This window comes from Crotalus tigris, unplaced genomic scaffold, assembly GCF_016545835.1.
Source record: "Crotalus tigris isolate CLP2741 ecotype Arizona unplaced genomic scaffold, ASM1654583v1 scf7180000024361.1375286210:1436186, whole genome shotgun sequence".
Classification (NCBI taxonomy): Eukaryota; Metazoa; Chordata; class Lepidosauria; order Squamata; family Viperidae; genus Crotalus; species Crotalus tigris.
In genome coordinates this window covers 217,468-242,066 of record NW_024100529.1, presented here as the reverse complement: position 1 = coordinate 242,066, position 24,599 = coordinate 217,468, and the positions used below count along the sequence as shown (strand labels likewise).

Sequence of the window (24,599 nt, the reverse complement as noted above, 5' to 3'; positions counted from 1 at the left end):
ATTATTTGGGTGAGGAACGTCAAATTTACACAAGCCCAAAATTTAAGGGAAAATTTTTATAAATTTTCATCCACAAAAAAATGTCTCGTATGTATCCTGACTTGCAGCCTAAATGTTGGAGATGTGGGTGTTTGGATGCTACCTATTATCACATTTGGTGGTCATGTAAAAATATAAAAGCTTTTTGGATTAAGATATGGTGGAATATTCAAAGAATTTTTAAAAGAAGGATAAAATTTACCCCACAACTGTTTTTGTTGGGTATTGTTTCGGATTGTGATAACAAAGAGACTATATTAATGTTAAATTTAATTACAGCGGCCAGGTTGTTAGTAGGGCAATATTGGAAGAAGGAATCTTTGCCTACGTTGCAAGAATGGTTTCTTAAAGTTTCTTATTTGGCGGAAATGGCAAAGATTTCGGCTTTCCTGAAAGATCAATCGCAAGAGAAGTATTTCCTGGTATGGAAAAGATGGATAGATTTCATACAATATAAATTGGATATAAAAAAATATCATTTAGTTTTTGAATAATTTATATTTAAAGTTTAAAATATTTTATAGATATTTTTTTTTAATTTTTAATTTTCTTTTTTCATTTTATCTTTTCTTTTTCTGTTTCTTTTCTTTCTTTCTTCTTGTTTTCTTTATATATTGTTGTTAATTATTTTATAATTTGTTTAATCAATGTATTTAGATTTGTTTATGGGTTATACGTGTTTTAAGATTTTTTTTAAATTTTAATTAAGCCTGTATTCAGCTCTGGGAAGGTCTGGGGAGTGTAGGGGAGGGTTGGGAGGGTTTGGGGAAGTGAATTTCTTTTTTGTAAAATTTAAAAATTTTCAATAAAAAAAAAGTAACTTTTGAAAATTTGATGTTTGGTCCACATGCACTTGAATCGCCCTGTCAAGCGTAGCAAGTTGGCAGCAAAATCATTAAAACAGTGCATGGGGGCTGCTTGTGTGTCAAGTCCGATGCATGTGTACTTCGTCCACGCTGGTTGTGATGGCGCTGCTGGCTTCTGGCATGGCTTGGCTTGTGATTGGTCATGTGGTTGCATGCTGAGTGCTTGCTGCAAGTGGCAACTGTTATGTTTCGTTACACAACTGACGTGTGTGGGCGTGTGTACAGTGATTGACTACATGTGAAAGGTAAATAAAAGATTAATAAGATATGAGTTTCAGCACCTTTTTTCTTACAAAAAAAGCACTGGCTGAGTGTAATTCTGCACTTGTGCTCCTTCAGCTAAGATCTTCTAGATGGCTGATTTGCTTAGGAGAGATTCTGGAGGAGTCTATGCAATAGCAATAGCCCTTAAACTCATATACTGCTCAGCCCTCTCTGAGCGGTTTACAACATCACTGTATGTTGTAATATCAGAGAGTAGCATTGATGCCCACTGGATTTAGGGCTAATAAATTTGATAAAACATGTTCCACTTGAACAGGCAGCCTACCTGTCATCATCATCTTACTCATAGTTGGTGGAACTGCCAAGACTTGAGGCAACCTTGGTTTTCTAATAAGAAGAGAGGACCAAGGTGCACTCAGGATCTGATCAAATTCCAATAGCTTTAGTTTAAACTATGCCTGTAGGGAGAGGAGGATCTTACACTGGTTAAGCAGCATTCAGAAAAATCACTTGACTCTTGACAAGACTGATGGTATTCACTGAGGGAAAAGTTTGGAAAGAGACGTGGAAGGAAAAAGGAGACAACACGCCAAGATGCCAGCCTTGCCTGGTCTGCTACTAATTGCCTTCATTGTTGTGCTTGTGATTGCCCAGTACCTGAAAATACTACGGATGGCTCAAAGGCTTCCTCCCGGACCGACACCTTTCCCAGTTATTGGAACACTGTGGCAGATGAGATTTGAGTTTTCTTACGAGACTCTCATTACGGTATTTATAAACTCTGTGCTCAACTTGGCTTAGAAGAGCTGAGATACTCCTTAGAATTAAGGCGAGGTTGTTAGTAAGGATGATCTGGGGAGCTGAGGGGCTGAAGCATCTGAGTACCACATTGGAGTGCTTCAGTCAGAAGCCTGATTTTCAGTCTTAGGCTTATGTCGTGACTGCAGAAGACCTTTTTCATTCTGAAGAATGCTGTTCGAGCTTTCTCTATCCTTGTCTTTACTTCAACGGTCATGTCCCAGCTTTCATGTAAATGTTTTTATCCATAGATTCCCCCCCCACAAAAAATTATCCACATTATCTTAACGATTACACTAGATGAAACCTGTTGCTGAAGCATGTTCAAGGCTGGTCTCATTGAAAACAATCCAGATACTTTTAGAAACGTCGTACGGACTCTCATTAGAAGCATTCTGTGCTTGTCCTATGTTGAGAGCTGTATCATAAAGCTATCCTATTGTTTTCAGCATAAGTTTTTTTCCCTTGAGAAACCTCTTAGCAGCCTTAGCCATTAGACCCCCTTGGAAAAATATTAAGGAAGCAACCTCTCATTTCTGAGATGCCCACGTGTCAGTGAATCCCAATTTTCTCCAACGGTGGTTCTCAACCTCAGCAACGTTAAGATGGGTGGACTTCATGCTGGTTACGGAACTCTAGGAGCTGATATTTCACCCATCCTAAAGATCCTGAGATTGAGAAACAGTGTTCTTCAAAAAGGTAATTTCTGAGGAGTCCTTGGTGCTCTCTTAGATGGCTTGTTTTCTTGCAGACCCAACTAGGGAACATCATTAGTGCTAGTAAGGAGTGGGGTTTGAGAGCAAAGCCCACTCCGTCATGGTTTCGACAGATGAAACGCTGCTAACGTCAGATGTTTTTGCTTTGACACGCTCCTTACTTACTAGCACTGATGATGTCACTTAGTTTGGGTAATGAAACATCTGCAAGAAAACCACCCAGCTCAGAGAGCATCAAGGACCCCTCATTTCAAATCTGAGCTACAAATGTTCTCCTTTAAAGGTAATTTTTGCCTGAAAACATTAAACTGTGTGAGCACTCAGAACTGTTCAGATCTAGATGATGTGGCCTGACTTCTCAATGCGCAATCAAATGTGCCCAATTTCCTGACTGTTAGAGCACTTGATCCGTGGAACGACTTGCCTCCCGAAGTTGTGAATGCTCCGACACCGGAAGCTTTTAAGAAGAGATGGCACAAATTTTTGTCTGAAAATGGTATAGGGCACAGGTCGGCAACCTGCGGCTCCGGAGCCGCATGCGGCTTTTTGAGCCTTCCCCTGTGGCTCCCAGCCTCCTCTGCCTTTGCAGAGAGAGAGAGAGAGACAGAGAGAGGCAATTGCACTTCCCTGCTTCAATCTCTCTCTCTCTCTGTGTGTTTGTGTTTTGTGTGTGTGTGTGTGTGTGTGTGTGTGTGTGTATGTGTATGTGTAAAAGAGAGTGTACTCACATGTTCTCCAAGGAGCTGAAAAGCTTACTGGGCGGAGCTCCTCCCTTTGCTGCATCTCTGCAGGAAGCAGGAAGGGCAAGAGAGAGCTAGCTAGCCCAGCTAGGCTGACTCAGGAATTCTGGGAGTTGAAGTCCATGAGTCATAAAAGAGACAGGTTGCCTACCCCTGATCTTGTTGGACAACAGCTTGAAGCTTGCCAGGTGAGCAGCAGATAGGAGAGGGGGGGGGAGAAAGAGAGAAAGAGAGAGGGGGAGGGAGAGAGGAGAGAGAGAGAGAGAAAGAAAGAAAGAGAGTGGGGGAAGAGGAGTGGTAGACCAAGGGCAGATAGAGAGGGAGGGAGAGAGACAGAGAGAGAGAGAGACCCTCTTGACATCTAAAATGAAGATAACACTGCATATATCCTTTTTTTAACCTGTGTGTGTATGTGTATGTGTGTGTGTGTGTATATACACATACATACATATACATACACACACACACACACACACACACATACACACACATAAATACCCCCCCACACACAAACACACACACCTATAATAAAGGTAAAAAAGGATATATGCAGTGTTATCTTCATTTTAGATATCAAAAGGGTTTTGCGGCTCCCAGTGTTTTGTTTTTGGTGGGAAACAGGTCCAAGTGGCTCTTTAAGTGTTTTGGGTTGCCTACCCCTGGTATAGGGTCTCCTGCCTGAGCAGGGGGTTGGACTAGAAGACCTCCAAGGTCCCTTCCAACTTTGTTGGAAGTGGTTTCATGTGGCCCGCAAAGCCATCCTGGAAACAGTGAGGGAATGGCCCCCACTGCCTTGGCCCTGGCCCAGGCTGGAGGGAGCCAATGTACAATTTTGTGGTGGCCATCTATGCTGAAACGCATCCAGTCTTAGCTCCACAAGGCCGTCTGGAAACAGTGAGGAACCAGCCCCTGCCGCGTCGCCCCCGCCCCCTGGGTGCATGCTGAGCTGCGTTTCTTGCCTGTTTTTCTCCCTCCCTCATCTCAAATATTTTCCCACCACTCTGTACTTAGGAAGGAAAGAAGGAAAGGAGAGGGAGGGTCTGAGGGAATTCCTGCCTTAGTCCTGCCCTGCTGCCCTTTAAACATCCCCTTGCCCCCTCCTCCTGGCCTATCCTGGGGTCTCCCATCCTATTGCTAGGGAAGCTTTGGATACAAAGCCGGGTCTCCACCCATGGAGAGGGAATGGGCCTCCCTCTGACCTTGCCCTCGTACCCATCATGAGCAACCTGGCTAAGGAGAGCAAGCACAGCAGCAGCAGCCTTGAGGTAAGTGCAGCTGGGCACCCCCTTGGGGAAGTGGGGCTGGGCTTGGTGCTCCAGGTGCTCGAGGCCCAGGCTGGGCATTTGACCTCTGCTGTCCGGGGCTCCCGGCAGCCCGCACCACCATCCAGCCGCCCCCCCCCACATGGCCTGAGAAGAACAATGAGGCTCCTCCAGTGGGCCATGCCTTGGCACTTGCCCCGGTCCCACCCCGTTCTGCCAGAGACCCTCAGATCTGTCCCACTCCTGCCCAGGCCCCCACAGGCACCCTTGATGCAAACGATGTAGAGTTGGCCACGCCCACCCATTAGGCCACACCCACCTGGCCCCCCTAGGGCAACTGCAATGCTGATGCGGCCCTCAATGAAATTGAGTTTGACACCCCTGTGTTAGATGGACAAACCTATCATATCTAGGTGAGGTCCACAATAGCGTGCGATGATGCAAAATGAATGGAACTGTGTTGTTACATGACCAGCTGAAATGTTCTGTTTTGGGCTTCAGCAAATAGTCTGATTGACTCAAAGCAAATTGATGTCCTAATACTTATATCTCTATACACCTTGAAATAAACTACACCACAATTTTCTTTGAGACTTCTAATATTTCTTAGTATGGCCCCCCTAGTCTCATTATAGCCTAAGGTAATTTAGATAACATTATTGTTATGTATTGAATATATATATATATATATATATATATATATATATATATATATAAAGTTATGTTAATCCCTGCTAAAGTGAAACTAACTCCAATTGCTTGTGAAGCTAAAATGAGACTAACCTTTAGATGATCCTGACTGTTAACTCCAACTGTTTTGGAGGGAAACTTTGGGCGGGCTTTTTCAAGTATTGTGATTGGTTAAGGCCCTGTGGGCTCAGAGTATAAATTACAGGCAATTGCCTGCAGTTCTCCAGTCCTAGTTTGAGTCAATAAATAACGTTGTAACTATGCTGGTCTGCTCCTTGCCTATGAAGCCCACTACACAATAATTATAGTTTCCCTAATGGCATATTTGCTTTAACCCAGTGATTCTCAACCTTTCTAATGCCGTGACCCCATAATACAGTTCCCCATGTTGTGGTGACCCCCAAGTGGGTGTGGCCACCAATAAGAGGGAGTAGGACAGCTAGGGAAAAGGGAAAAAAATGGCGGACAGCATGGTTTGGTGACCCCCGTGAAATGGTCATTCGACCCCAAATGGGGTTCCGACCTACAGGTTGAGAACCACTGCTTTAACCAGAGATTTTGTGTAAAATGCAAATGTTACAAAAGTGCTTTTTTCAGGAGGCAACTGGACTTTCTTGTTTTTCCTTTGAAGACATTTCACTTCTCATCCCAGAGGCTTCTTCAGCTCTGACTGGGTGGTGGGGAATGGAAGGATTTATACTCCTTGCAGACAGCTGGTCGTTTGCCTTCTTTGAGAGAATCGTTGAAGCCATTTGGAGGTTTTTGTGTCCTCAGAGTCCCTTAAATAGTGCAAATGTGTGTGGATCCTTCTTGGCTGCAGGATGTTTTCTGCCCTTTGTCCCTTCACGGTTGAAGACAGGTTCAGTCTGTTAGGGATGAGTCCGTGTTGTCCGCATCTCAAACAGAAGTGCAAATGGTTCCTGTAGTCTGCAATGTTTTTTGGAAATCTGTTCATGCTCCTGCACCATTGGAAGGGTGTTCCTCCCAAAGTGCATAGCTGAATGCCTATGGGGATTCTCAGTCATTCAGGTCACGGTTTGTCCCAAAGGTGTTTTTCCAGGAGGCAACTGGACTTTCTTGTTTTTCCTTGAAGACGTTTCGCTTCTCATCTAAGAAGCTTCTTCAGCTCCTTCCATTCCCCACCCTCCAGTCAGAGCTGAAGAAGCTTCTGGGATGAGAAGTGAAACGTCTTCAAAGAAAAAAACAAGAAAGCCCAGTTGCCTCCTGTTGGTAGAAATTCTAGCCCACTGAATAACACCAAACAGCAAGTTGAAATTAGACAGAGATTTATTGGAGACAATGGTTTGCAAAACATGGTGGACTCCAAATAAATATTTGAGCCACCCCTAGTCACAGCAAAGACACACATTATATGCATTCTATCCCAACGCCTTGGCCCCTCCTCTGTGGCTTCATTGGCTGAGCTTTAGAGGTTACAATCTTATCAAAACCACCTAAACAAAATACATTATCCCTGCCCCTTACTATTTTGTTTCACCTATTCCCTTATATGTATTTTATCATGAAATTCTACAGGTTAGTGTGGAAATCCTATAGCCTATGTGTAGAAATCTTACAAGGTAAGATGTAGAAATTGTGTAGAAATCTTACAGCCTGCGTGTAGAAATTTTTGTGTAGAAATTTTACAGAGTACGTGTCACTTAACTTCACTTTTTATTCTAAAATTTTATTCCTCACACTGCTGGAAAAAAAAAAGCACCTTTGGGACAATCACGACCTGGATAGCTGAGAATCTCTATAGATGTACAATGCGAATGATGCCAAATGATTTTTGAAGGGTGAATAGTGCTTCCATATTAGCAATGGCTTCAATAGAGCCAAGCTAAGATTCTTCTCTCTCTCTCTCTCCATGTATCTGCAGCTAGCAAAGAGTCATGGGAATGTCTTCACCTTGTGGTTGGGACAGTTGCCAATAATCATACTCAATGGATTTGAGGCAGTGAAGGAAGGCCTGACAGCCCATCCCGAAGATATGAATGGACGGCCAACAAGTCCTTTTTTTGAAAAACTCGGCAAGGGAAAAGGTGAGTTGAATGAACTTCCTCTGCAATCAGGTCACCAGAAGAGCATGTGAAGAAGGCTTTGCCAGTAGAACTCTATGAAAGTAAAATATTATATTTGTAAAGAGGCAAGAGAACAGTGGGTTCAGAAAGATGAAATCCTAAGAATATGAGCAACAATTTTCCTCTGGCATTTAGCTCTAATCTGTGTTTGTATCTCAGCAACCAGTCAGATGCAGAATAACAGAGTTGGAAGGGATCTTGGAGATGTTCTAGTCTAACCCCCTGCTCAAACAGGAAATCCTATACGATTTCAGACAAATGGCTGTTCAGTCTCTTCTTAAAAACTTCCAGTGTTGGAGCATTCACAGCTTTTGGAGGCAGGTTGCTCCACTGGTTAATTGTTCTCACTGTCAGGAAGTTTCTCCTTAGTTCTAGGTTGCTTCTCTCCTTGATTAGTTTCCATCCGTTGCTTCTTGTCCTGCCTTCAGGCACTTTGGAGAATAGCTTGACTCCCTCTTCTTTGGGGCAGCCCCTGAGATATTGGAACTCTGCTATCATGTCCCCCCTCGTCCTTCTTTTCGTTAAATTAGACATACCCAATCCCAGCAACCGTTCCTTGTATGTTTTAGCCTCCAATCCCCTAATCCTCTTTGTTGCTCTTCTCTGCACTCTTTCCAGAGCCTCAACATCTTTTTTATATTGTGGTGACCAAAATTGGATGCAATATTTCAAGTGTGGTCTTATTAAGGCCTTATAAAGGGGTACTAACACTTCATGTGATCTCGATTCTATCCATCTATTAATGCAACCTAGAACTGTGTTGGCTTTAGAGGCAGCTGCCGCAAATTATCTATCACCTATCATATAGATGATAGATAGATATAGACAGAGACAGACATAATTAAATATAGATGATAGATAGATAGATATAGACAGAGATAGATAGACATAATTAAAGATAGATAGATAGATAGATAGATAGATAGATAGATGATAGACAGACATAGATAGATATAGACAAAGATAGACAGATAGACATAATTAAATATAGATGATAGATAGATGATAAACATAGATAGATATAGACAGACATAGACAGACATAATTAAAGATAGATAGATGATAAACATAGATAGATATAGACATAGACAGATAGACATAATGATAGATAGATAGACAGATAGACATAATGATAGATGGATGGATAGATGGACGGACGGACGGACGGATGGACGGACAGACAGACAGACAGACAGATGGACAGAGATACTGGCAGGACTGCTAACTAAAGGCAAAAAGAAAGGCCCGTTTTAATGTACCCATTGGTAAAATAGGGGGGAAATTACAGATATCCAGCTTCCAAGGTTGTCTACCCCAATCGCTTTCCAATAAAACTGACTCCATTCTAGGCTGTCAACAGCTACTGGTAACTTGAGGCTCCTTATGAAAGCTACCTGAAATATGTCAAGATTAATGCCATCTTAAAAGGTCAGGAAAGGTTCCTGCTATTTCTACCCTATTCTCTCTCCCCCCCCCCCAGTTTTGTTTCTTCTGCATCATAGGCTCAGTGAGATGGGCAGCCTAGAAGTTTAATAATAAACAAACAAACAAACAAACAAATAAAAATAGCCTGTGGACACCTCTTTTCAATTAAATCTCAAAATCAGTACCGCTTGAAACTGCAAACTCGAATCATGCTCTGTTTGAGTATGGAATTGCTAGTTCAAATCAGCTTATGGCTGCTTCAAGGCAAACACCTAATTATGATGACTACTCCCAAGAGGATTTCATTACAAGCTAGTTTCCAGAAACTTTGTTGGCCGACACATATGTGCTCATTGCGGGCTGCCCTTTTGCCGATATTCACACTGTGAATGGAGGTTTCTTGAGGGTACAACCTCAGACGTGAACAGACTTATGATCAAAATTCCAGATTCCAGTGGGTGGGTCATAAATCAAGGTCTACCTTGTATCTGAACAAAAAAAAAAAAAACACAATTCCCTTTTGCGATCTTCTGGCGAGCAAAGTCAACAGAAGCCAGATGCACTTAACAACCGCGGCAGGGAAGGTCACAAAACAAAGCAAAACTCACTTAACACATGTCTTGCTTAGCAACAGAAATGATGGGCTCAGTTGTGGTCGGGCGTGGAGGGCAATCTGTGTCTGTAGTTGAAGAAAAACATTATCCGAAGTGGTTTTGATGATGCAACATCCCAGCGTGAGCAGAAGACAATACTGGGGTGGTTTTTCAGGTATCATCTTTGCCAGTGGAAACGTCTGGAAGCAGCATCGGAGAATTGGGGCGATGGGTCTCAAGTTTTTGAGCCAAGGAAAATCAGGCCTGGAGCGTCAGATCCAAGAAGAGGCTTTGGATTTGATTGAGGTCTTTGACAGCACTCAAGGTAAGGCTCTAGAAATCATATATATATATATATATATATATATATATATATATATATATATGACTGTAAGGATTCCGCCCCTCTTCTTTTAAGGAAGATTGCATACCCCCAAGTAATGAGTGAACACACGAACAACAGTGAAGTGACAGCCCCCTCGGAAAAAGGGGTCAGCAATCAATTTGTGGGTGCCACGAATTCTGGAGAGGGTGTTAAAATCACCCCCATTGAAGAGAAAATAGAAAGGGGAGTTAATAAAGTGATACGAAGGATCGGGAAACAGGATGATGTAAAGACAATGGAATCATGGGCTACAGAGACAAACAATGAGGGTATAGTTTTGAAAGAGGATCGTAATCAGAGAAACAGGGGGAGGAGAAGAGAAATAGAGAGTACCAAGAAGGAGGATGAGGTGAATAAACAACATAAACACAGACAGTGCACATCTAATTACGTGGAATTAAGGAGTCCCCCCGACTTACAGTTATGCAAAGAAGGGAGGAAGAGCTGCCGTACCAGCACAAGTAAGGAAAGTGAGGGAATTACAGCTTGCAACACAGAAACTACGATCAAAACGCAGGTGGATTGGCTGGGACCCATGACGAGGTCAAGAAGCCGGGTGCAAAGAACGCCACACTTATAAATAGCTTCTCCCATCGACTGGAGACCACCCTGATAATGCTGGCAGATGCCAGCAAAAGCTTGGTTTTATTCTGGTTTTATTAAAACTTTTTATAGTTTTATAACTTCCTGGTGTTCGTATATTTTATTGTTTAATATATATATATATATATATATATATATATATATATATATATATATATATATGTAGGTCTTTGGTTGTTCGGGTTTTCTCCCGCGTAAAATTGGAAGTGTCTTGGCGACGTTTCGACGAAGTCCCATTCGTCATCTTAAGGCTGGTGTTTTCAGCTTCGTGCTTTGAGCAGCAAGCTCAAACACACCTCCACCCAATCAGAACACAGCCAAGCTCCCACCCAATCAGTTCATACCCCCACTGGCAGTTAAAAGGAAGAAACAGCTAAGACCACACATTGCTGCTCGAAGCACGAAGCTGAAACACCAGCCTGAAGATGACGAATGGGACTTCGTCGAAACGTCGCCAAGACACTTCCAATTTTACGCGGGAGAAAACCCGAACAACCAAAGACCTACATACAAATACCCGCAAAAACCTCAGAAAACATATATATATCTTATGACATCTACCTATAACATCTTTTCTGATCAGTTTATATTTCACTTAGGTGTGTAAAAGTTAATTTGTTAAATCACTATATATCCTATTTTCGAAGTTCTTATTTAAGCTTAATTTCCCCTCAGTATTTCAGTCTGAATCAGGCTATCCTAAATAAGGCAATATAAATCAGGTGAAAGCTTCCAATTCCATAGTAGGTCAACATACTATAATTTGATGGGTTGAAGGTGTTGAAGGAAAAGTCTTTATCATGATTCAGTCCAAGCTGGGAATAAACAACATGGCGACTGCTTTAGAAAGAAGGTTGCAGTTTATTGAAGAGGAGAGCCAGACAGAAAGATGGCTCTGGAAGAAAAGAGAGAGAGCACATGTAGGGAGTGGGTTTTTATATCCTCTAGAGCCCTTTGTTTGGAGTTGTTCCTGTGGCATGAACTTTGACCTGAGTCTGAGTGTGCCTTTCTGGTATTCTGATGGTGGTGGGTTAATCCTATTATGTCCCAAAGGTCATATACTGCTTCCCCTTCCCTGGGTCTGTGGCTGATGACTCTTAGATTTTTGGTGTTTCTAGGGATCTTTCTTCCTAATCCCAGTTTCCCGATTCCAGTCTTTCTGACAAGATGATCACATCTGCATTTTGCAGACTTGGTTTCTGTTTGGGACAGAGAGACTTGTGGGGGGGAGTGGTTTCTGCCTTTAAATCTTTTAGGGAAATATATTCTGTCCTTTTAATGTTTCCTTCTCTGGGGGGCTGACTTCCCACAAAGCAGAAAGCAAAGCAAAATATATGAGTTGGAATCACAAGGAAATGATTTTAAATAGTAATAATGAAAGAATTGCATCACGTTTATAGCTGATGAATGAATTTTTCAATAAAAATACAGGGCAGCCAATGGAGCCTTCTTTTCCCATCGTTCTTGCTGTCTCCAATGTGATCTGTGCTCTCCTGTTTGGCTATCGGTTCTCCAAGGAGGATGAAACTTTTCACCGGCTGATCAAAAGTACTGAAGTTATACTTCAAATTGGAGGAAGCGCCTGGCAGATTGTAAGTAAACCATATCTAGAAATTTCCTCAATCCTACTGTGGGAAGTCAGCCCCCTAGAGAAGGAAATGTTAAAAGGGCAAAAAAATATATTTCCTCAAAGGATCTTAAAGAGGCAGAAAGGCATCCCCAGTTTTTCTTTAGCCCCAGGTCTCCCTTCCCCAAGCAGAAATCAACTCTATAGAAATGCAGACCATTCAGGAAAGTTGAAGCTAGAAGATTAAGAAGACAAAGACACCTAAAATCTACATACCCCACTCAAAGTCTAAGACAGGACATAATAAGATTAACCCACAGATGCCAAAGCGACACAGGTCAAAATACATGACACAGGAAATACAAAGCTTCAAAACAGGAACAGGAAACAACTCCAAACAAAAGGCTCCAGAGGGTATAAAAACCCACTCCCTACATCTGCTCAGCCTTTTCCCCCCTCTTTTCTGTCAGAGCCATCTTTCTGTCTGGCTCTCCTCTTCAATAAACTGCAACCTTCTTTCTAAAGCAGTTGCCATGTTTATTCCCAGCTTGGACTGAACCACGATGAAGACTTTTCCTTCAACTCTACCAATGTCCCAACTGTCAAATCAGAAAGTCCAGGAAATGGCACAAGATTCAAAGCTATTATGGGGAAGATCTGGAGTTTTCTCTCTTTCTAATCCCCCTTGGATAAGTAAAAGAAAGAAATGCCTCTGAGAATGCTGAGAATATTGGAATATTAGCAAAATAGAGGTAATATGTGCTGAAGGCAAGCGTAGTTAATAGCAAATCAGCCACAGAGATTAATGCAGAGGTGGGATGCAAGAAATGAAAAACGGAAGTACAGTATTTAAGACAGGTTGATCAACCTCACTCTGTCCCTAAGGCAGGATTGCATTACATTACATCTTAGCAACTGGCTGTTGTCTGAGGGGCAAATGACATGGGTTTTTTAACCTGTCAGCTAACACAGTTATTTTGTATTTTAATTTGATGTGTTTTCTCTCTTTTAAAATAAGGTTGGTTCATTATGGATTGGAATGTAAGATAGTTGCATGGATTGATTAGATAGCTTTTAACATTCCTAAATTGAAAAGATAAATCTTCAGATTGATTATTTTCTCTGTTCAGGTACAATACAGACAGGAATTTAGGAATGGCTTTTAATATTTCTAAATTGAAGAGAGGAAACAGGCTGAAGATGATCTGAAGATAAGAAAAAGTACAAATTGGCGTCTGGTTTATCTCAATTTATGCCTCTTCTGACATCAGACCTCATGTGTGATATTATGGGATGCAAATGTATAATATGCTTGACCACATGTTACTTTTATCCTGTCCAATCAACTTTCCTCTTGGATGTTTCTTTGTTATGCTAACTAGAAAAGGTGTTGTAAGCTAAAGATCAGGGTTTCCTCTTTGACTGCAAGGAATCCCTTTTGTCTGAATATTCTGATAAACTATAATAAAATGATCTTCCTGTCTTGGTTTGTCTCATTGGAAAATATGCACGCCGAGGCATATTCGGCCTCCAGTCAACAATGGCCACCTAGAAAATTTGTTTCCTTACTACCAAATATTGTGTTTTTAACGGGGTTCCCTGTCTTTCACAGGTCTATGAAATATTCCCATGGATTATGAACCACCTCCCAGGCCGTCACCAGAAAGCCTTTGCTTGTTATGATTTTTCAATTTCTTTTGTAATGAAGGAGATCCGAAGTCGTGAGAAGAGTGGGACGCTAGATAATCCACAGAATTTCATTGATTTCTACTTGGCACAGATGGCAAAAGTAAGAGAGCTAAAGTACCATCAGCGTATCATTCTTCAAACTCAAACTTGTCTCGGATCAGTAAATCTTTTCCTCTCAGTAAGCGCTCAGCTGTTTTACCTTCACAAAAACTTCAGAATCACAGGGTTCAGCCAGTTTGCACCAGTTCGGCAGAAACGGTAGCTAATTTTTTTGTTGCCCAGGCCCAGAATGGACTTCTGAAAGCGGCATCCACACAGAGAACTGGTTGTTCACATATTTGAATCCCACCCCTGGACCTTGGGGGTCTTTTAGTCCAACTCTTTGCTCAAGCAGAAGACCCTATACCAGGGGTAGGCAACCTTGGCTCTTTTGTGACTCGTGGACTTCAACTCCCAGAATTCCTGAGCTGGCTCAGGAATTCTGGGAGTTGAAGTCCACGAGTCACAAAAGAGCCAAGGTTGCCTACCCCTGCCCTATACTTTTTCAGACAAATAGCTATCCAGTTTCTTCTTAAAAACCTCCAGTGTTGGAGCATTCACAACTTCTGGAGGCTGGTTGTTCCACTGATTAATTGTTCTCACTGTCAGGAAATTTCTCCTTAGTTCCAGGTTGCTTCTCTCCTTGGTTAGTTTCCATCTGTTACTTCTTGTTCTGCCTTCAGGTGCTTTGGAGAATAGGTTGACTCCCTCTTAAACCACCCTGTGAGATGGGTTGGGTTGAGAGAGAGTGGCCCAAATTCACCCAGCAATTTTTCACAACTAAGAAGGGCCTAATAAAGCTGAATATTTGTAGCTTAGTGCTCTCTGAGTTTGCTTTTTTTCTTGCAGACGTTTCCTTACCTTATCTAGGCAATGTCATCAGTGTTAGTAAGGAGTGAAGTTTACTGTCAGTTTATATTCTGGTGGCTTGCTCTGTCATTGTTGGTGGGGGTGATCTTAGAAATTATTTTGTTGGGCTGTTTACTGTTGGCTCTTTGGCAGTTTCTCTTTTTTTATTGAAAAGTTTTACAAAAAATTATAAAATATACCCCAAACCTACCCATCCTACCCCCCTACCCCCTCCCCCACTTCCCAGAGCTGAATACAGGGTAATAAATATAATAATCATAATCTAACTAACATTAACCAACTATATAGCTCAGCGGTTCTCAACCTATGGGTCGCGACCCCATTTGGGGTCGATCGACCATTTCACGGGGGTCGCCAAACAAGGCGATCTGCCATTTTTCCTCCTCAGGGGGTGGCGCCATGCATGCGCGCCGCGCGTGGGGGCGCTGCCGCGCATGTGCGCCACACATGCGTGGCACGTTTGTGTGACGGGGTCGCCGTAACACAAACATTGAGAACTACTGATATAGATAAACAAATATAATGCGCTTTAACTCTCTTTTAACACAAAGTAAACAATTTAAGAATAAACTTAATCATATTTATTTATTTATTTATGAGACTTATATACTGCTTTAAGTGCAAGCACTCTCTAAGCGGTGTACACCAGTAAGCAATGTATATATATATATATTTACATTGCCCCCAACAATCTGGGTCCTCATTTTACCTACCTCGGAAGGATGGAAGGCTGAGTCAACCTTGAGCCGGTGAGATTTGAACCGCTGACCTGCTGAACACAGTCAGCTAAAGTGGCCTGCAGTACTTCCTTTGTCCGTCACTACAAGATGGATATATATGCCTCTTCTACGGCTTCATTTGGCCGCAAAGTTCTAGAACACGCATTAACATTGGATGGGACCCAGGCCTAATCTAATTCCCCACCCTAGGGACACAGGGCTTTGGTATGTCCCATCCGTGGGTTCTCCATCCAATCATGCTGGAGAAAGGGGCGTTGTCTTACCTGAACGCCTTTTCTCAGCATGATGATGGAGAATCCACTCCCTCCCATTAGATCAGTTGGCCTGGTTCCCATATTGTTCAGACGCGTCGGACTAAAGTCTGAGTATCGCCTTAGCCTAAAACTGGGGTGCAGTTGGCACAGAGGGGGCAGTACTAAATTTCAGACTTAGTCTAATTGGAGCAGATAGATTAAGACAACAATATAAACAAATTAAAATCCTAATATCTAAACAACACAATATCATAAAATTTCCTTAATACTAAACTATTAATGATAATAATAATAATAACAGTATTAATACTCTAAAATTTATTCATAAAATAAATGGAACTTTTTAGTCCCATATTTATTCTAAATATAATCTATCCATTTTTTCCAAATCGAAATGTATCTTTCTTGTGAATAATCCTTCAAATAAGCAGAAATTTTAGCCATTTCTGCTAAGTTTGACACTTTAAGTGTCCCTTCTTCTATAGTAGGCAAACAATCCTTCTTCCAATATTGCCCTACCAGCAGCCTTGCTGCTGTTATTAAATTCAACATCAAGTTAATTTCTTTAACATCAACATCTACTATAATACCCAACAAAAATAGTTAAGGAGTAAACTTTATCTTTCTTTTAAAAATTTGAAAATAAGTTGCATCCAAACTACCACATCTCCAACATTTGGGCTGCAAGTTAGGATACATACGAGACAACTTGTGGAGATCCAGATGCCACCTATAAAACATTTTATAAAAGTTTTCTCTCAAACTTTGAGCTTGAGTAAATTTTACATTTCTAACGCTCTTTGGCAGTTTCTTGATTGGGGTGTTGCTTACTTGATTCTTGGTCTGAAGTTGACCTTGGAGTTAATCTATGGTGATCTGGATGCTGATTGCTGGTGGAGATGTACTGAAGTCTTTTTGTTCCCTTTTGGTTGATTGGCTGGTTGACTGTCTCTTTTGCACAGTCTATAGATGTTGTTAATGTCTATGTGGCTAATTTGTCAGAGTGCCAGGCTTCTAGAAATTCCCTGGTGTTTTTGGACTTGACCTGATGCAGGATTGTCACATTTTCCCAATTGAGACTATGGTTACATGTGTCTATAATATGTTGTGAAATTAATCAAATTAAGAAGGGCCTAGAGCAGTGGTTCTCAACCTTCCTAATGCCGCAACCCTTTAATACAGTTCCTCATGTTGTGGTGACCCCCAACCCTAAGGGCTTCCAAGCACGCACCAACACCGCCCACTCACCTGCCGCGCCCGGGGCTCGGTGCGCCTCGCCTGTCCTCGCCTCACTTCCAAAGGTTGCCAGCCTGCCCGGCTCCAGCTGGCTGGGGAGGGGGGCAGGAAGGATGCTCTGCCAGCTCCGCCCAGCCTGGTTGGAGAAGCACCCAGGCGGGGAGAGGGGGAGAGAGAGAGAGAGCGCCAAGAGGGCGACAGCGCCGGCAGAGCTTAGTTCAGCCTCCTCCGTGGAAAGGGCCACGAAGCAGCGCAGCCTCCCTTAGGAGATGCTCGACAGAAACGAATCCAGTGCTACAATGGCCCCCAGATCAAAGCAGTGTGGAGATGGAGAGAAGAGCAGTGTCTCGGTTCCTAAGACCATTGGAAATATGTGTTTTCGGATGGTCTTAGGTGACCCCTGTGACAGGGTCATTCGGTCCCCAAAGGGGTCACGACCCACAGGTTGAGAACCGCTGGCCTAGAGCAAAATCTCTTGATTTCTAGGCCAGCACCTTCACCACTAGGCCAAAGTGGTTCTCCTCATGCCAAACTCTTTTGCATTATTCCTGAGCCTTCATATGCATTCACAGAATAAAGATGACCCGGGTCTTCTAAATTGAGGAATCCAGATTTCCTCTAGTTTGTTAACTATTCAATGTTCTAACGGTTGAAGGAAAAATCTTCATCATGGTTCAGTCCAAGCCGGGAATAAACAACATGGTGACTGCTTTAGAAAGAAGGTTGCAGTTTATTGAAGAGGAGAGTCAGATAGGAAAATGGCTCTGGAAGAAAAGAGTGAGAGCACATGTAGGGAGTGAGTTTTTATACCCTCTGGGGATCTTGAGGTTGTTTCCTGTTTCTGTTTGAGGCTTTGCATTTCCTGTGTCATGTATTTTGACCTGAGTCTGAGTGTGCCCCTTTGGCATCTGTGGGTTAATCCTATTATGTCCTGTCTTAGAGTTTAGGTGTCTTTGTCTTCCTAAGCTTCTAGCTAGGCGCCTCCAACCTTCCTGAATGGATTATTTACATCTGCATTTCTACAGAGCTGGTTTCTGCTTGGGGGAGGGAGACTTGGGGCTAGTAAGAAAAACTGGGCATGCTTTTCTGCCTCTTTAAGATCCTTTAAGGAAATATGATATTTTGCCCTTTTAATATTTCCTTCTCTGGTGGGAGCTGACTTCCCACATAACAAAAAGACTTGATTCTTAAGCAGGTTCCTTATTAAATGAATGAAGTTCTTGTGAAATTGTTTCCTTTTTACGTCTCTCAAGACCCCTTCCACCCTTTCTATTCCCTCATCCAAGTCTCTTGACATGCATTCACAGAGCAAAGATGACCCCACATCTACTCTGGATGAAAACAATCTGGCCTACAGTATCTTCGATTTTTTCATCGCAGGATCAGAAACCACAGCTACCACATTGCATTGGGCACTCCTCTACATGGTGGCCTACCCAGATACCCAAGGTGAGAGGGAGGAAGGTAGAAAAACAGAGGGAAATCTCAGAACCGTAAGCATATGCATGTAACATTAACTTGCGAAATTAATTTGAACATGAACTTGTTACATTTCATACCTCCATTCTGTCTTCTTCCAAATTGCTCGAGCTTCCCCCCATCTACTTACAAAAATCTTTGACTCGTAGGAATGAAACTAGTTCTAGCTTACCCTCAGCTGATTTGGGACAAACTGTACTTCCAACTAGGATTTATCTAAAGCCACAAGTTGGTTAATCTGAACTGGGATTGTACCACTGCTTACCTTCCAAGGTGGGTGAAAAAATGAGGGCGGCTGAGAGTAGGGACAACAATTACATGGGAGCCAGGAGGACAAGGAAAGTGAGAAGGAATTAGTAAAATCTTAGTTCAGGGGAATCCCAATTAGAGATGTTTTCACCTCCTAAACCAGGGGTCTTGAAACTTGGCCCTTTTATGACTTGTGGACTTCAACTCCCAGGATTCCTCAGCCAGGCGTGCCTGGCTGACGAATTCTGGAGTTGAAGTCCACAAGTCATAAAAGAGCCAAGTTTCAAGACCCCTGTCTTAAATCTAACAAACAAAATGGAGGCTGGCTGAGGAATTCTGGAGTTGAAGTCCACAAGTCATAAAAGAGCCAAGTTTCAAGACCCCTGTCTTAAATCTAACAAACAAAATGGAGGCTGGCTGAGGAATTCTGGGAGTTGAAGTCCGCAAGTCATCAAAGGGCCAAGTTTGAAGACCCCTGTCTTAAATCTAACAAACAAAATGGAGGCTGGCTGAGGAATTCTGGAGTTGAAGTTCACAAGTCATAAAAGAGCCAAGTTTCAAGACCCCTGTCTTAAATCTAACAAACAAAATGGAGGCTGGCTGAGGAATTCTGGAGTTGAAGTCCACAAGTCATAAAAGAGCCAAGTTTCAAGACCCCTGTCTTAAATCTAACAAACAAAATGGAGGCTGGCTGAGGAATTCTGGGAGTTGAAGTCCGCAAGTCATCAAAGGGCCAAGTTTGAAGACCCCTGTCTTAAATCTAACAAACAAAATGGAGGCTGGCTGAGGAATTCTGGGAGTTGAAGTCCACAAGTCATAAAAGGGCCAAGTTTGAAGACCCCTGTCCTAAACTAACATGCATTAAGATGTGTAGAAAGTGTGAACGCTCTGTTTAAATAAGTGGGAGGCGATTTTAGAAATGAATGAATTTTATTCCCTTTGCCTTTTAAACAAAGTAATGTAAGTGCCACCTCTACACTTAACATGCAGATTGGAGCCCAACATTTTGTCCAGATCAACAACGTGTCTCAAAATGGAGTCTTTCCTTGAATGCATTTGAGAGGAAACACTGAGACAAGGCAGCACCATTGTTCTCAAGTCCTTCTGGAGACCAGTTGTCTACCTTGGAGACTAAAATCATCCTGGGATGATTTAGCACAATGCTGCTCGTGTTTCTGGGAAACACAAAAACAATAACAAAATGAAATTGAATGGTGAAAAAAGTAAGGTTCTACATTTAGGCAAGAAAAACCAAATGCACAGGGATAGTATAGGTCAGTGGTGTCAAACTGCCGGCCCACAGGCCGGATGCATCATAGCAAAACTGTGCCCACCCCATTGCCAGCAATGGCAAAAAAGTCATGATACGTCACGACACGTCACGAGACGTTGCAAGTTTGACACCCCTGGTATAGGGGGTACCTTGCTCAATAGCAGTAACTGTGAGAGGGATCTTGGAGTCCTAGTGGACAATCACTTAAACATGAGCCAGCAGTGTGCTGCAGCTGCCAAAAAAGCCAACATAGTGCTAGGCTGCATCAACAGAGGGAGAGAATCAAGATCACATGGCGTGTTAATACCACTTTACAAGGCCTTGCTAAGGCCACACTTGGAATACTGCATCCAGTTTTGGTTGCCACAATGTAAAAAAGGTGTTGAGACTCTAGAAAGAGTACAGAGAAGAGCAACAAAGATGATCAGAGGACTAGAGGAGAAAACATATAAGGAACGGTTACTGGAATTGGGTATGTCTAGTTTAATGAAGAGAAGGACGAGGGGGGACATGATAGCAGTGTTCCAGTATTTCAGGGGTTGCCCCAAAGAAGAGGGAGTCAAGCTCTTCTCCAAAGCACCTGAAGGCAGGACAAGAAACAACAGATGAAAACTAACCAAAGAGAGAAGCAACCTAGAACTAAGGAGAAACTTTCTGACAGTTAGAACAATTAACCAGTGGAACAACCTGCCTCCAGAAGCAGTGAATGCTCCAACACTGGAAGTTTTTAAGAAGAGACTAGACAGACACTTGTCTGTAATGGTATAGTGTTTCCTGCCTGAGCAGGGGGTTGGACTAGATAACTTCTAAGGTCCCTTCTAACTTTATTATTATTATTTTGGATCATCGCACAGTCAACCAGATGTTCAGACTGGATTTGGCATTTTGTCTACCTATCGAGTCTTTACCCAGGACCTGGGATAGGCAGATGTGGATGTTTGATGGTATTACAGATATCGTCGCAGGATGGAAGCAGTTCCTAGTAAGGCCGCCTTTTGCAATTGACTAACAACGAATTTGTCAATGCCAATGGTGTTCAAGTGGTGCTCCAGTTGTTTTGGGATTGCACCCAAGGAGCCTATTACTATTGGCACTACCCTTGCTTGCTTTTGCCACAGTCTTTCTATTTCTATTTGTAGGTCTTTGTATTTTGTTATCTTCTCCAGTTCTTTCTCTGTCTATTCTGCTGTCTCCAGGCACTGCCACGTCCACTATCCAGACTTTTTTGTCTTTCTTATCGACAATTGTTAAGTCTGGGGTGTTATGTTGCAGGTGCTTGTCTGTTTGAATTCTGAAGTCCCAGAGCAGTTTAATTTTATCATTTTCTATGACTTTCTCTATTTTATGATCCCACCAGTTTTTGCTTACAGGCAAATGATATTTTTTGCAGATCTTCCAATGCACCATTGTTGCTACTTGCACCATTGTTGCTACTACTACTACTACTACTACTACTATTATTATTATTATTAAAAAGAATTTACACAATAGACATGGAGGAAGAGAGATATGGTTGGAGATGTTGTGTGTAGTCTCTGAAACTGATCTAATTTTTTCAGCCAAAGTCCAAAAAGAACTTGATGATACTCTGGGTTCTTCCTCCCGGCTGATCTGCTGTAGTGATAGGAGGAATCTGCCCTACACCAATGCTGTTATTCATGAGATCCAGCGCTATGCCAATATTATTTTAATTGGCGGCCCCAGACAATCTGTGAAAGACACAACCGTCCTTGGTTTTCCTATTCAAAAGGTAGACATTCCTCATGGCCTTATATATTTCCCTGAGGTGGAGGCTTTTCTAAAAGTGAATCTTTAGAGTGATGCAACTGAACAGTTTAAACTGTTATGGCTTTTCTAGGGGATGACAGTTATACCAAATATATCCTCAGTCCTCCTGGATCCTAAGCAGTGGGAAACCCCTGAATGTTTCAATCCTGGTCATTTTTTGGATGAAAAAGGAAACTTTATCAACAGAGAAGCCTTCATACCCTTTTCCATAGGTACGTCCTAGAGGGAATCTTCTCCCCCAACAATTATCACAACCCAATGCTTTACTCTGAAGACGCTGGCAGTGGACCAGTGAAAGCTAAGTTTGTTTTAACATTGTAAATAGTTGTTTTTATTGTTTTAAATTTTTTAACAATAAACAGCTGATTTATCCCGGAGTTTGAAGATTGTGTAGTATTGAATATATATGCCCGGGATTCGGATTTTTACAGTTATTAAGGATATATATATATATATATATATATATATATATATATATATATATATATATTTATATGAAGTTTTTCAGACAGATGTCTAGTTGATTACACCTTGACATTTTTTAACTGCTATACTACAGTTTTACTTTTTACAATCTCTTTTGCCTTGCAGCCCCCAACTAGGGGCGTTAAGCAGGCTCAAGTCGCAACTGCGAAACATTACAAATCCAAATTTCTTTTTCTGACAAAGAATTAAAGAATTCTCCCAATTTAATTCTTTAATTCTTTGTCAGAAAAAGAAATTTGGATATATATATATATATATATATATATATATATATATACACGTATGTCTTTGGTTATTCGGGTTTTCTTCCGCGTCAAATTCGGGTTTTCTTCCGCGTCAAAGTGTCTTGGCGACGTTTCGATGAAGTCTCATTCGTCATCTTCAGGCTGGTGTTTTCGGCTTCGTGCTTTTAGGAGCAATGTGTGATTGTAGCTGTTTCTTCCTTTTAACTGCCAGTGGGGGTATGAACTGATTGGATGAGAGCTTGGCTGTGTTCTGATTGGATGGAGGTGTGTTCTGATTGGTTAGGAGCTTGGCTGTGCTCTGATTGGATGGGGGGTTGGCTGTGCTCTGATTGGATGGGGGTTGGCTGTGCTCTGATTGGTTGGGGGAGTGTTCTGTTTGGGTGGGGGCTTTGTTGTGCTCAGGTTAGTCTGAGTTGCACGGGGATGTGAGATGGTGAGCTGCATTGCTATTGTTTGGCTTCGCATTCGTGGTCGTGCCTCATCTTCATGGTGGGTGTCAGTTTGCTTCATGTATGGATTGGAGGGGTTTAAAGTGGCTAATGATGCAGCTGTGGTCTGGCTTCTGGTTTGTGGTCGTGCTTCATCATCGGTGTGGGTTTGGGTTTGCTTTTTGCATGGACGTGTGGTGGTGACATCCTGTGTGGCTTTTGTGAGTGTGGGTCTGGTGTCATTCTTTGTGTTAGGGACTTGTTTGTCAATAAGGGCGGGTTTCCAAATGGCTGGTAGGCGGGAGGTATCATCTCGTTTGTTCATGTTGTGTGGGCGTTTTTCTATCTCGATGGCTTCTCTGATTATTCTGTTATTAAACTGTTCAGTTTTGGCGATAGTTCTGGTCTTTTTAAAGTCAATTTCACATCCTGTGATTTTAAGGTGTTGGACCAGGGAAGAAGTTGGTTCCTCTTTTTTGACTGAGTTCTTATGTTCTTCAATGTGTGCACTTATTCTTCTGTTGGTTTGTCCAATGTATGTGGTGGGACAAGCGGTGCATGGGATTTCGTATACTCCTTGATTTTCTAATTCAATTTTGTCTTTGGGGTTTCTTAGGATGGTGGATATTTTTCTGTTTGTGCAGAATGCTGTCTTAATGTTGTGTTTGTGGAGGATCTTGCTGATTCTGTCTGTGGTGCCTTTTATGTAAGGGAGGAGGGCTTTGCCGTTTTCTTGTTCTCTGTCTTAGATTTTAGTGGGGGTTTCTTTTTGGATTAATTTGGTAATCTTATTTCTTTGGAATCCATTGGATGTAAGTACATTAGTGAGAGTGTGTAGTTCGGTTTTTAGGTGTTGTTCATCAGCTAAGCATTTTGTTCTGGAGATGAGTGTCTTGGCTACGGAGTTGATCTGTGCTGGGTGGTGGTATGAGAGGGCGTGCAGATAGCTGTTTGTGTGTGTTTTCTTCTGGTAGATGGTGTGTCCTATGGAGCCATTGGATTTCTTGTAGACTAAGAGGCCTCTCCTTATTATATGACAACAAGTTTCCCAACCATTATATGACAACAAGTTTCCCAACTTTTAGACCCTTTGGACTACAACTCCCAGAAATACCTGGGCGTGGGAGTCAAAGTCCTCTCCATCTGTAGGACTCCAGTGTGAAGAAGAAGGATTTAGGTTGAGAGAGACAAAGCAAATAGGAGATGAAACTGCCCTTGATGCTCATGGCTCTTCCTGTTGCCTTTTCCTCCTGTCACTCTGGTGTAGGTCAGCGAGCCTGTTTGGGAGAAAACCTGGCCAGAATGGAACTCTTTCTGCTCTTCACCAACCTCCTGAGACGGTTCCACTTCCAGCTCCCAGAAGGAGTGACTGAAGTGAACACAAAATACATTAAAGGCATGACGTTGCAACCACGTCCGCAGCTGCTCCATGCTCTCCCTCGCTAGCTCAACCTGGCCTTGCGAGTGGCTGAAAAACCCACTGCAGTCTCACTGCACTGCATCTGCACTGGCGACACATAGATAAGCCTCCAGGTGGCATAAATGACCCTCTAAAAGAAGGCAAATGACCAGCTGTCTGCAAGGAGTATAAATCCTTCCATTCCCCCACCATCCAGTCAGAGCTGAAGAAGCTTCTGGGATGAGAAGCGAAACGTCTTCAAGGAAAAACAAGGAAGTCCACTTGCCTCTTGAAAAAAAGTACCTTTGATATGACCTGCATGACTGAGAATCTCCATAGACACCCACTACAGTGGTCACTTACTCAGGGGTACTCGGTGTTACCATCTTCCAGTTCCACTATCCTCAAATATCCTGCTAGTCTGTGCCTGT

General features: G+C 42.4%; 1 protein-coding gene across 1 annotated transcript; it reads left to right on the top strand.

Annotated features, from left to right (window-relative positions):
* The first annotated feature begins 1,724 nt into the window (after positions 1–1,724).
* Positions 1,725–24,328, top strand: LOC120300857 (cytochrome P450 2J6-like). The gene is made up of 9 exons (XM_039327380.1): positions 1,725–1,898; positions 7,219–7,381; positions 9,614–9,763; positions 11,858–12,018; positions 13,606–13,782; positions 18,129–18,270; positions 21,382–21,572; positions 21,681–21,822; positions 24,037–24,328. The coding sequence occupies exons 1-9, from the start codon at positions 1,725–1,727 to the stop codon at positions 24,213–24,215; spliced, it is 1,479 nt and encodes a 492-aa protein (XP_039183314.1). The 3' UTR covers positions 24,216–24,328.
* Positions 24,329–24,599: the final 271 nt, after the last annotated feature.